The 12,298-nt window shown below is 41.2% G+C and overlaps 2 protein-coding genes across 2 annotated transcripts in view; one reads left to right on the top strand and one right to left on the bottom strand.

The window, feature by feature from the left end:
* Window positions 1–2,707, top strand: part of NEK9 (NIMA related kinase 9) — a 41,888-nt gene extending 39,181 nt beyond the window's left edge. The window contains exon 22 of the mRNA XM_036735047.1: window positions 119–2,707. Within this exon, the coding sequence (XP_036590942.1) occupies window positions 119–241 (123 nt within the window). The 3' untranslated portion in view covers window positions 242–2,707. The remainder of the gene's footprint in view (window positions 1–118) is intronic.
* Window positions 2,708–6,732: 4,025 nt separating this feature from the next.
* On the bottom strand, window positions 6,733–12,232 carry ZC2HC1C (zinc finger C2HC-type containing 1C). Its single transcript, XM_036734216.1, has 3 exons — window positions 12,125–12,232; window positions 9,283–10,648; window positions 6,733–7,343 (listed from the first exon to the last, which is right to left on the bottom strand). Exons 2-3 carry the CDS (start codon window positions 10,627–10,629, stop codon window positions 7,080–7,082), a joined length of 1,611 nt encoding a protein of 536 aa, XP_036590111.1. The 5' UTR covers window positions 10,630–10,648; window positions 12,125–12,232; the 3' UTR covers window positions 6,733–7,079.
* Between the last annotated feature and the right edge of the window lie 66 nt (window positions 12,233–12,298).

Here is a 12,298-nt window from a genome sequence, read left to right as displayed (position 1 = left end):
CCATTGTAGCTCTAGAGCATCTTGCAAAACTGAGACAAGGTTATTAGGAATTAGCATTAGAAGAATGTACTCCTAAACTGACAAACATGTTGCTAACACAACACTTTTATCTGAATAGTTGGAGACTCATTCCAAAGGAACTCAGACAGCAAAGGAAGAGATGGAAACAGATTCAAAGCCAGACTTGGATTCAGATTCTTGGTGCCTTTTGGGAACAGATTCCTGTCGGTCCAGCCTTTAGTTTCCTGATCCCATACATCCCCAGTAAGATGGGATCCCTGCAACTTCACAGCACACTTACTGAATGCAGAGAACGGCTTTTCCGGCTTCGTTTCAGCTGCTGACAAGGAGCAAAGCAGGAGGCTCTGAAGTGCCTCTAGAGTACAGATGGAGGGAAGCATCTCCTTTTAGATAGGAACTAGGAGTGTTTATCGTTTGTTTTGTTTTATTTTTTGAGGGGGAAGGGCCCTGTGGCCCTGGCTTTGCCGCAGCAACAGCAGCTCTGTACCTCACCCGTTGATCCCACCTTTAAAGAAGAGAAATAGCCCTGCCATGCTATTTGCACTGGTAGCAGCTTATACCCATTTATAATTTTCACCACTGCTGCCTTGGGAACTCGACACCAGTCACTGTACTTCTGGGTGGAGGAGGGGAAAGTGAAAAGCTTGAGAGAGCTTGTTAGGAGCTGGCTGGCTGTAACAGAGCCCTAGTTCTGCCAGCTTAAAAGATGGCAACGTGTTCTATGCCGTCTCAGAGACAGAGTCTGAGGAAAAGACATTTTGCAGACTAGTTTTTGGCCTATTTTCATAGAATTGAAACTCATATGCAGCTAAATATTGGAGGAAAAGAGGGTCTAGATGGATATTGTTCTAGAAGGTGACTGGGATTTCTCCAGTGAGAATTAGAGAAAGAAGGGCAGGCCTCTCCTTATTACATAGCCGTACTCTTGGTGCATGATGCTGGAGCTTCTGCACTATTGATGAGGCAGGGAGAGATTTCATAGCCTTGAAAAGGGACCTCCTGAAGTGATGTTAACTTCTTTGAATATTGAAAACATTGGAGAAGTGAGAGTCTCCTCAAGACTAAGTCACAAGGGAAAGAGGTCTTCTAATGATACTGTCCTCAGCAGCTGTGCTTGGCTTCTTAGAGGCTGCCGATGACTGCCATGGCCCCTTCTTTTATGAGAAGGCCTTTCTCTGCTTCTGCCTTCACCGCTTGTTTTTGTTCTAATCTTAGCACTAGTAGTACTAGCCACTGTTGTTCTGTGTCTAGTCAATATTTTTTTTCCCTTTGCTTCTAATGAAGCCATGTAGTAGCCAGTGAATCTGTATCTTTTCCTTATTATGGCTCTTAGCCAGCACCAAGGTTCCTTGAATATATAACAGACTGTATAGAATTTAGGAAATGGAAGAGATGACCCTTTTGTCTATCGTGCCATTGTAAGGGGGAGCAGACCACCTTTCTCAGAAAGAGTTAATTGTCTTCTTTATTCCTGAACCCCAGATCTTAAACCCCATAGGTTGTATACTATGAGTACCTGCTTTCCTTTAAAGGTATGAACTTTATGTTTCAGTTTATGAAAAATGAAGTGTCTTGATTTCACAAGTGCTTGCTTTGGGTTTCATATCTACCTCCCTGCAAACAGCCGAGTTGTTTTGTTGTTCATTTTCCCTAAACAAAAAGATGGGATTTTAGTTTTGTTTGGGGTTGTGAGATGGATTTGCTACCTTCCTAGGCATATTATCCTAATCTTTTGGAACGGATATTAAGACTAGAGCTTGGAAAACCCCATGGCTGGGGTTGGGAGTTTGGAGGGAGGGAGCAGCTGTCTTTCTGTATTGTGTTCCCGTTGTCTTCACGGTTAGGGGAAACCAATTATAGTAGTACTAATGTAATCAATGTAGCCTTTGAATAAGGAAGAAGCCAGTCCCAGATTAAGAATATAAATTCTAGGAACTTGGGGTTTTGCTAATAATAACAACAACAACTTAGTGTGTTTTGTTTTATCATATAAATGCAGCTTTGACTTCTGAGGGCTGATGGACCTTGCTCCTGTAACCTTCACGTTCACTGTCTCAGCAGGACTGGGAGGTGAGGTTCGTTTGGGTATAAACCATGAGCATTGCTCCTGAGGGGGACATGAAGGAATTTGTCACGTTGCTAAGACTGTGAGATGGAAGTGAGCATCAAAGGGGAAAGAGGCCTACTCTTAACTCTGACAGCAAGTGATTTGCTAACAGCACAACACTGGTCATTTTCTGTATTATGTTGCCTTTGAGAAGCCTTAATTTCCTGTTCACCTGGCTGAGAATTCAAGTTCTGTGCCTTTAAAGACAATTTACACTTAGCCAAGATAGGCCTGGGAGAACCTGATGATTTTCATGCCAAGCAGCTATGCAAACAGAAACCAGTTCAGAGCTGGCAGCCATGCATTGGATGACACGCAGAGGGCACATAGGCAGAAGTGCCTTTGAATGGTTCTTGTTTTCAACCCCCTTTTATTTTGTCCTGTTTTATTTTTCTTCTTTCAGGACTAGTTTTGTATTCATTAAGCTTCCCAGTAGTATTGCTTTTGAGTTATAATATAACCTGATTAAAACCTCTGCTCCGACACTTTAAAAGAACTAGCTTGTTGTTAGCCTCATGTTTGAAACGTTAAGGGTGGACTGATTTGGCATTTGTTTAAATAAATATATAAACTCTTAAATGGTGCATTGTTCAGTAAGCCTGTGTGTGCATTGGGGTCACTAGTGATAAAACTTTTTTTTTAAATGTTGGGTCTATACTTGTCATTTTATTCTTTGTGGAAAAAACACATCCTAGTTGAAATATTTTAGTTATGGAAACATTGTAAGGAATGTATTTAGGCAGAAACCTTTGTTTCTCAATCCTGTATGTTTTAATGTCAGAATCATTAATACAGTTGCAGTTCATAATATAGTGCTGGAAATAGTGTGCATTTGCAGCGGGAAAAGAGGAAACACCAAACAGGACATCTTTTTTATTTTACATTATTTATTTAGTCTTAGTAGTAGCTTCCAAGTGATAATTCTGCTTTATTTAGAACCATTTCCCTGCAAGAATTGAAACCATATTTTTTCTCCCTGCATAGGACCAACTGAGTATCAGAAAAACTGTGGAGCCAAGTGAAAGAGTTGTCATGGGATGTTTTGTTTTGCTTAGCTAACAGTCTTTCTCTCCACCTCAGTTTCTGCCTTCATATTAGGGACTTTCAACACACATACTGATGGGCCCTCAAATACCCTAACTTTCTAGTTCCTCAGTCTATTCAGAAATGGTCATGCCCTTGATTTTACTCCTACTCATAAATGTACCACTTCCATGTTCATGAACTCCAAAATATCTCTATCTGAACTCTTAATCTTTTATTATTCCATCTTTTCCTGTGTCTTGGGATCTCTAATTGCTCTTTTTCCTCTCTGTGACCTTCATTCCCTCCACCCCTCAGTTCTTTCCTACATTGGCCATACTCTCCTTCCCTTTCTTAGCCCCTTGGTGAGCTCTACACTATCCTCCCTTTTCCTATCATCCAACCATAAATTACTAGACTTCCAACCGTGGTGGCATCCTTGATGTCTACCTTCGTGACATCTCTTGTACATGTGCTCTTCTCTCCACTCACACAGCTGTCACCTTGCTGCAGGCTGTCACCACATCACTCAGACTACTGCTATAGCCTTCTGGTGTGTCTGCCTCAAATCCTTTCCCTACTTTGTCTTCCACTTAAATCCAACTACTTTTCTGAAATCACATCTAACCATTTCACACACACACCCCCTCTCAGTAAACCCCCCTGGTTTGCTGTTACCTTCAGAATCAAATGTCGAGGTCTCTGGCATTTAAAGCCCTTCCTAGCCTTCTTGTCTTTTGCTTTACACTTGATCTAGCTATACTGGGCTTGCTCTTCTTAAAACATAATACTCCTGGCTTCTGTTTCCAGGCTCCTACCTCTTTTTTCCTAACTTCTGCTCCTCAGTTTACCTGGCTTCCTTCAAGACCCATCTCAAATCCTCCTTCTTCAGGAGGCCTTACCTAGTCCCCAACACCTATCCCCCTTTGCTGTCCCTCTGAAATTATCTTCTATATACTTTGTTTATATCTTGTATGTGTACATGGTTATTTACATGGACCTCCCCCTCATTAGTATGTGAGCTTCTTGAGGGCAAAAAGAATTTATTTGCCTTTCTTTGTGTCCTTAGCAGTTTGTATGATGCCTGACACATAGTAGGCACTTAATAAATCCTTGACTGTTTAAACAAAAATTCTTTTAAGAACTCATTCCTGAACTTTCCTCAGAAATGGTGTTTGTGACAGGAATGGTTTCCCACTAGTTTGACAGCTATAGGCAAGATCTTTAGGATCATGCCCCATCCTGTGTTAGAGCTTAAAAAAAAACACCTTTTATTATTGAACTATGATTAACTATAGAAAGAAGCATGCTGATCACTAAAGGTCATAGAATTGAAAAGGGAATTTTTTTTTTTGAATCACATCATTACCTGTCAGTTTCCTCTAGGGCTGTGTGTAATGAGTCAAGGCAAAGTTGTGTAAAGAGTACTTTGCAAGTACAACGAAATATCATTAACTCAGCAAGTTAATGTGCAATTGTAATAATATGATAATGTGATAATTATATATAATTATAGCATTTCCTCAAGATCCTGTTTTAAATCTCCCTAAAGATGGGGCTACCAAAGGAATTTTACCATGAGCAGATTTTGTCTTATTTAAATTTATGTAGTTTTTTCCTTAGTTTTTTTTTTTCCATTATCCTTTATAAAATGAATCAACACTAAGGCTTCTTGGACAAAAAAAAAAAAAGGTATAAAATAAGAGTGTTATCTTCATTCCCTGTTCTGTTATGGAGACGATCACCTCATTTCCTTTGTGAATGACCCTCCCCCCTCATACCCTGATCTCTGTCTTTAAGCTACATTCTGGGAATCTGAATGATAAATGCCTGTCCAGAGACTAGATGTAGCTAATGGCCCTTCAAATTTTAATCAAGGAAAGATCATCACTACTGGAACCAAAGTATAACTATCGTCATGTCTCCTATACTTGGCACATGGTAGGTGTTTAATAAATGTTTGTCAATTTTTGATGAGGCAAACCTACTAAGTAGTCATAAACCAAGTTAACTCTGAAAGAATAGCTATGCTGCTTTGTTTATAAATAATATTTTTTTCTTAGTATGTTTTTTCACCTGAGCAGCAGTGTGGTTAGTCTGGAGAGAGTCAGCCTTGGAAACAAATACCTTGGTTCATGTTCTACCTCTGATGCTAGCTGTGTGGCCATGGACAAGCCATTTAACTTCTCAGTGCCCCAGGAAGTCTCTAAGATTGAGTTATAGTTAAACTGCCAGTCTGCACCAGTGGGAAAAAAAATCACAGGTTTGGATTAAAAAAAAAATTATCTCTGACCTAAATAACAGAGTCTAATCTTACTAACAGTTATTTTCACATATGTGTTAAAATGTTTAATATTAACAATGTACTTTCGTAGACAGCCAACACCTTGGGGTAATGTCTCCTTTTACTGCATAATGAGGCATTCAGGTAGAATCTAGAAGGGGCCTTGATTTTAAAATGCCAACTAAAAGAGCCTAAGAAAAAAATCAAAAAGCTCCCAGTTCAGTATGTTTCTTAGAAGGCAGATTTTTAATATAATTTTTACCGTTTAAGCTCACCTCTCTAGCTGAGCTGATTTGTTAGCCAAGATGCTGTTTCACAGTCTTCAGAAAGCTATGGATTAAACAGTAATTATACATCTGCTACTGGCAGAATGTTCCATTATCTTTTAGATCCCTCTCACTCAGCTGATGTTAGGTCATAGTAACTTTTCATAACTTGGATGGAAACCCATTGTGATGATTCTTTTAGCACACAAGGCAATAATCCTAACAGTATTTCTATATCCTACCTTTACTGCTGCCTAATTTTAATTTACTATGTACACACACATTAATGCAGCCTTGAATATTGTAGCCTACTTAAAAAGTTTCCAGAAATTAAATAATTCTTCCATCCTACAACCTTTCTAGAAATGAGACGCACACACTCTCTTTTGGGACCTACGTTTAGTGTCTTTGTCAGCGTTACAGTTTTTAAAGTATTTATTTAAGTGCCTGATTCTGCACTTTGTTGTGCCTAGGCACTGTTTAATTGAAAATTACAAAGATCCGGTCAATCCTGCCCCATTAGAGCTTACGTGCTAAAGCATAAAACAAGAGACAAATAAGAAGAAATGATTAAAACAGTTGTCCTGAAAGTATTTATGTGACTTTTTTTTTTATTTATGTGACATTTTAAGCTAGTGGGTGTTTCAACCTCCAAGATTACAGATTGTTACTGTGGTGGGAGAGAAGAGCTATATGGTCTGATTCTGGGGTTTTTTATACTTTAAAATATTCAAATGGAAGAAATCATAATAAAGTCTTATCTGAAACTGATAACCATAAAACTTAAATTTTCAGACATCCTATTTCCAGAGATTACAGAGTATGTTCCAATGAGGTCAGAAACAGTATTACGTTCATTGCAAGTTCTTGGATTCCTATTATCAAATTAATGACTCAGAGAAGAGTATTGTTATAATTTAAAAGATATATTGGCAATGGTTGTTCTCTTCTGGCAGCATACCATCTTAATAGATTGGTTAAGACAACCACGTAGTTAGATAACTGCAGGAGGAATTAACAAGAACCACAAATATGTGAAAAGACACCCAGATGAGGGCTCTTTATTGATCACAAATCACAAATCAGACTTTCAAGAAGAGAGGGCTTTAATTTAGTCTTTTCATTGCTCTTATGTCTCAATTCCCATAGAAATAATGTAAGGCACTTCAGTTTTGCCTAAATTTATAGTTCAGTGACAACCTGAAGCTTTCTTCTCCCTGCTTAGAAATGGGGTTCCTCTCCAGTTCTGGCGTTGCAGCCAGTTTGGGGAGATGGACAAGTCCTTTCCTTTCTAGTTTCATCCAGTTCTAATCCTTTGGGCAGCTGAAGAGACGGTGCTGCTCACAGGGCCACCAGGAGGTTCTTGGGTGATTCCTTCTCAACAGCAGCGCTTCCGTGGGGGAGGAGGGCGGTTCTTGATGGTCTTACATTTAGGAATGTGCCTGTCAGCCACCTTAGGGGCAAAGTGGCGGCTGCAGTGGGGGCACTGGATGTAGTCAGGATTTTCTGCAGGTAACATGGGAGGCAAGTCTGAGGGATTTCCACCCCGAGCGATTACCTGCTGTACTTCACGGGCCTGGCGGAGAGTTCGGATGAAAGATTCATGTTTTTGTCTCCAATTACTCTTCTTTGGTGGCTCTGGCTATAAAGTAGAGGGGAAGGTTAGTTCTCCCCAACCCCAGCACAAATAGGTACTTAGTGATGTGATATAATCCCTGATTTTTAAAAAAAAAAACAAAAAACCTAAGACTTGGGGCAGAGGCAAGGCTTTCAGAGGCCCCACAGTAGAGCGTCCCTTATTGAGAAAGAAAAGGAGGAGAAACTTGCTAAGATGAATTATAGGAACTTATTGAAAAAGCTAAGTTAGAAAAAATGTTTATGATCTGACTTCTGTATGTTTTGGGGGAGGGGGATAAGGGGAGTGAGATTAGGGGGATGACAAAGTAGCCTTGATAGTCTGGTAGTTAGGACAAAGGGCTAATGGGAAAATGTCTGGAGATTGACTGGAGTACTCAGATGACGACAGATTTATCTTCCCCATTATATAAAAATGAGGGTATGGGTCCTCAGTGGAACTTATTCTTCCAAAATGACTTGCTTAAGCCTAGGAAGTACAATGTTACAAACACCTGAGGTTTGTATTTGTGGTATTTTGGTTGGTTTTTTTGGCGGGGATGGGGGAATGAGGAGAATTGTTTTTTGCTTGCTATTATTCTATTAAGAAATTTAGAAATAGCAAATTTCTTTAAGGTTCTACCCAAAATAAACCAATTGCAGTGTAACAGAAAACACTTGTGATAGAACATTAAAGAATATGATCGGCAAGAATACAAATATATCAGGAATCGGCCCTATTAATGGCAGAAGTGCCTAGAGGGGCTGAAACTTGGCAATAGAAGTTATTATGATGGAAGCCATATCTGGGAGACAGTTGTTTTCTCTCTAAGTGTACTGAATAAATGAAATCAGGTCGGGATGTACCTCTCTAGATATGCACCCTATTAATAGGAATTTTTAAAAGTCCCTCCTAGCACCTACCTACGCTATAACATAAACTTCAGAATTCTAGGAGAAAAACTTGTGCTTGGGGGCATGAATAGTAGAGGCAGGAAAAGGAGAGCAAGCTGACATTTTCATAGAATTTTAGAGTTGGATGATATCTTGGAGATCATCTAGTCTAACTTCCTTATTTGACAAATAAGGAAAAAGGCCAAGCTAGGTTAAAATGACGAGGAACAGGGTTAGGTGGAAAACTAGAACCCTGGTCTCCTGACTGATTCCGCCATTCTAATTCAGTTCCAGTTCAATAAATATTCATTAATGTGCTCCCCAAGACAAGAAACTTCGTTTACAAGTCTCCTTACATGTAATCATCCCAGATAACAAATGGTTATAGAATTCTCATAAGTGTGCCATAGAAAGTTTGCAATTCACATTTTTTACAATGTCGTTTTTCTGAAGCTGTCAACAAGAAAAAACCAAAAAACCTGCCTTTGATATGTTCAGAACATGTTTGCATATGAAACTGCAGAAAAATTGTAAGGAATGTTAACTAACTGATTAGAAATATCTGTCAAAAAGTTAAAGCAGCTCTCCCATAATATCAATGCAACCTATAGGCAAGAACCCTAATTAAAACTTGGACTCATCTACTGACTTTGAAACCTTCATGTTCTATTATCTTACAAGGCCTACTTCTATTAAACCTTATAATCTGCACTGCTAAGCTCAGTGTCCTGGCAATTTGGTATCTGCTTTAAATACAAATTTTAAAAATTTCTGATAGAGTGGGGAAAGACAGTGCTTCACAATCATTCATAAAACCATGATTTTTACAAGATTCTAGCAGTTCAAAAGCGGGGAATGTGCGAGAAATGCACAAAGTTCTACAAAGGTTAGGATGCTTTTCAGGAATATAAGATGGTGGTGGTCAAGCTCTATTTTAAATTCTTTCTCCCTTGCTCCCACTGAAAATGCTTTTTAAAAGTGAGGAAATAGTCCCTATCTCTTTAATTACCCTTCCCACTCCCTACCCCTCCTCCACCCAAAAAAAAATGCTTAGAGGAGCTAACGTTACTTACCTTCGCTAAACTTGGGCCTTTCCAGGTCAGGTATTGTTCTAGTTCAGTGCCCTTAGCCCGGGCCTTGGATGAGTCAAACACTTTCCTCTTGGAACCCTGGGTCTTGCTACAGACATTTGTGTGTTTCTCTAGCCTGAGCAAGAGAAACTTTCGTCCACAGTAGCTGCACTCCCCAAGCTCTGGTTCTTCAGTTGAGCTGGAACCTGAGGAGACTGACACCTGAAATGAACTATAACTGGGGGATTTGGGCAAAGAATTGCCAGGATCTTGTTGGTGTTGCAAAAATGGCTCAGGGGATGATACTGAAATTTGGTCTCGGATTTTATTGTTACTTGCCACTAATCTTTCCTTTTTGAGTCTTTGTACTCCATGATTGAAGAACTGGGAACTTACTGAGGATGAACTAGAATTCTCTTGGGACTGTTCCCATGTTTCTTCACCTCTGCTATAACTATTGAAGACCTCTTCAGACCTGAATTCTGGTGAAAAGATGAGTCTGGAAATGCTGCTGCCGTTCCCTGTGCCTCTTCTCCTTGGGAATGTCTTTCTCTGTAGCTCTTTTTTTTCTTCTTCCTCTACTTGCTCCTTTTCTCTTTGGATCCTTCTAAGTTCTTCCTCAGTCTTCTTCAACTTTTCCCTTAGGAGAGTCTCTTTTCTCCAAATCTCTTCCTCTAAGCTCTCACCTGCTGCCTCCAGTTTTTGAATCTGCATTAGCTCAGTTCTGTCTGGATTTGACAAGAATTTTTTGGGCTGAGCCACTGCTAGGGGAGCAAGCAGCATCTTAGCTGAAGATGAATTCCCCCTATTGCGTGAGCTGAAGTGGCTGGGTGAGACCTTTTTTGATTCAGGGGGTTTCTGGGAGAAGTTTCGGGAGCCGATCCTGATGTGAGTAGCACTCAGTGATTTTCGGTGAAAAACTGGTTTGAGAGGATAAGCACGATCCACACCAGCTCTCTTCTTTGTGAAGGGCGTTGTGTTTTCTTGGTTCTCTGTTTTGGTGTGTCTTATATGGACACCAACTGAATAAAAATCCCCACTTCCTGGACCCTGCAGATTACTTCCTGAATCTTGTTGACTGCTTTCTGTAGAATGAGAAGAGGGATAGCTATGGGCTTTAGTAAAAGTGTTCTGCCTGTTATGAGTAAAGATACTCTCCAGCTTCTCTTCTTTGTCTCTTAGAAGCTTTTGCTGGAAGTTGTTTTTCAGGTGCTCCAGCCGAGACTGATGGGTAGAGCTGCTTTGCTCGTAAGGGGTTTGCCTACTTGAATGGAGTTCTGAAGCTTCCATTTTGTTAAAAGGAAACATGATGTCCACATGTGGACATGGAGCCAACTGGAGGTGAGCCATTCAGTGCCTGAACCGAAGCCTGAAAGAGGACCAAAATCAGATTTTGTTAAGAGTTTGATGCTGAGGCTGGGATGCAGAAGCAGATTCTAAGTTGCTTTCTCTACAGTCTCCCTTATTCTCCCTACCACATTACTAATGGTGCCAGGCCTGATACAAAGAAAGGATGGAGATATGATGAGTTTTCCTTTAAAATAATTGTCTCTCTCTCCAAAGCCCATAGTGGAAAGGTTATCTATTCAACAAAATTGTCCCTGCTATTTAGTTACATTAGTAAGGTACTTTATGTCTCCTAAAGGACAAAGTTGCTGCTCCAGAATCTCATGCATTACCATTTGGCTAAGGAACACTTGCACGTGAAAGGAAAAGAGTTTTAAGATAATTACTTAAATTTTTAAATTTTTAATTTTAAGATTAAGGAAAGTAGGCTGTTTGGGGGCAGGTTCACAGGCCGTAATACACTTAATGCACCCGAACTTTCAGACACTCCTGTTAAGTAGTGTAGTGGAAAGAGGTCTTAGTGTCAGGAAGACCTAATTTTTAATCTTCCTCTGCCATTTATTAGTTGCCTGACCATGGGCAAGTCACTTAACCAAGCCTCATTTTTTAACCATCTTGAAAATGGAAATAATCCCACAACTTAGGGGCTGTTATGGAGACCAAATAATATGCTATATGTTAAGCAGTTTGCAGACTCTCAAGGGAAATGAAAATGTTCAACATCTAGTTTCATCCCACTGATTTTACAAATGAAGAAACCGTGGTAGAGAGGTGATCCGCCCAAGTGCAAACAAACTGTGGTATCCAGGTTCAAACCAGGGCTTTCTCCCTAAAATCGGAGGTCCTTCCACGATTCCATGAATGCAAGAGCCTAAAAGATGTGACAAACGATCCCAGGAGGGAGTGATCGGTCCCCTTCTGCCTGGAGTACCTTTACAGGCTTCAAGAAGGAAATGTCATTTGGGCCGGAACCCCGAGGATAGTAGCAGTTCAGCAGGTGAAAAATGGAGGCACGTAGTGAGAGCTGGGACTGGGGTGTGTGTGTAGTGGGGGGGGGGGGCTGGAAAAGACAATATTCGGGGTCTGGAAAATGAACCCTGAGAATAAACTAAAAGCTCCGTCTACGCTGATTTCCACCAGAGCACCGCTCCCGAGGCGCTTGCCAAGGGGAGAGTAAATAGAGAAGTCTGAATAGTAGGCAGGTATGATGGCCCCCTGCCGGCTTTCTGGCTCGATCACTGGAAGGAGGGTCCCCGCATAGGTGTGTGCGCCGAGCGGCGCTCCCAACAAACTGGGCACCTTCCGCGCCGCCGCCGCGGCAGCAGCACCCCTGGGAGCCATGACAACCGAGCCCTCCGCCCTGTCCCGGGGCTCTCCTGCAGAGGGGAAGGGCTCTTTACGCTTGGGAGGAGCGGGTGGGGTGTGCACGGGGGAAATTGGGGAGTGGGGATGGGAATGAAATTCTCCTCTCGGGAAGACTCTGCCCCTTTACAGGTACCTGAGGCTCCGCTGCGTCCGCTCCAGCTCCGGAAAACCCTACATTGGGCTCCAGCTTCCCGAATCCAACCCCCAACTGCAGTCCTGGCGCAAGCGCTCTTGACTTCTCTGTTATTCCCGTTGCCTGGAAACTGGGAGCGAGAACCAAGGAGGGGGCGGGGTGGGGGGGAGGTCC

Source organism: Trichosurus vulpecula, chromosome 8 (genome assembly GCF_011100635.1).
Source record: "Trichosurus vulpecula isolate mTriVul1 chromosome 8, mTriVul1.pri, whole genome shotgun sequence".
In the NCBI taxonomy this organism is placed as follows: Eukaryota; Metazoa; Chordata; class Mammalia; order Diprotodontia; family Phalangeridae; genus Trichosurus; species Trichosurus vulpecula.
The sequence above is the reverse complement of the archived record's forward strand: the minus strand, read 5'-3'. Positions and strand labels throughout refer to the sequence as shown.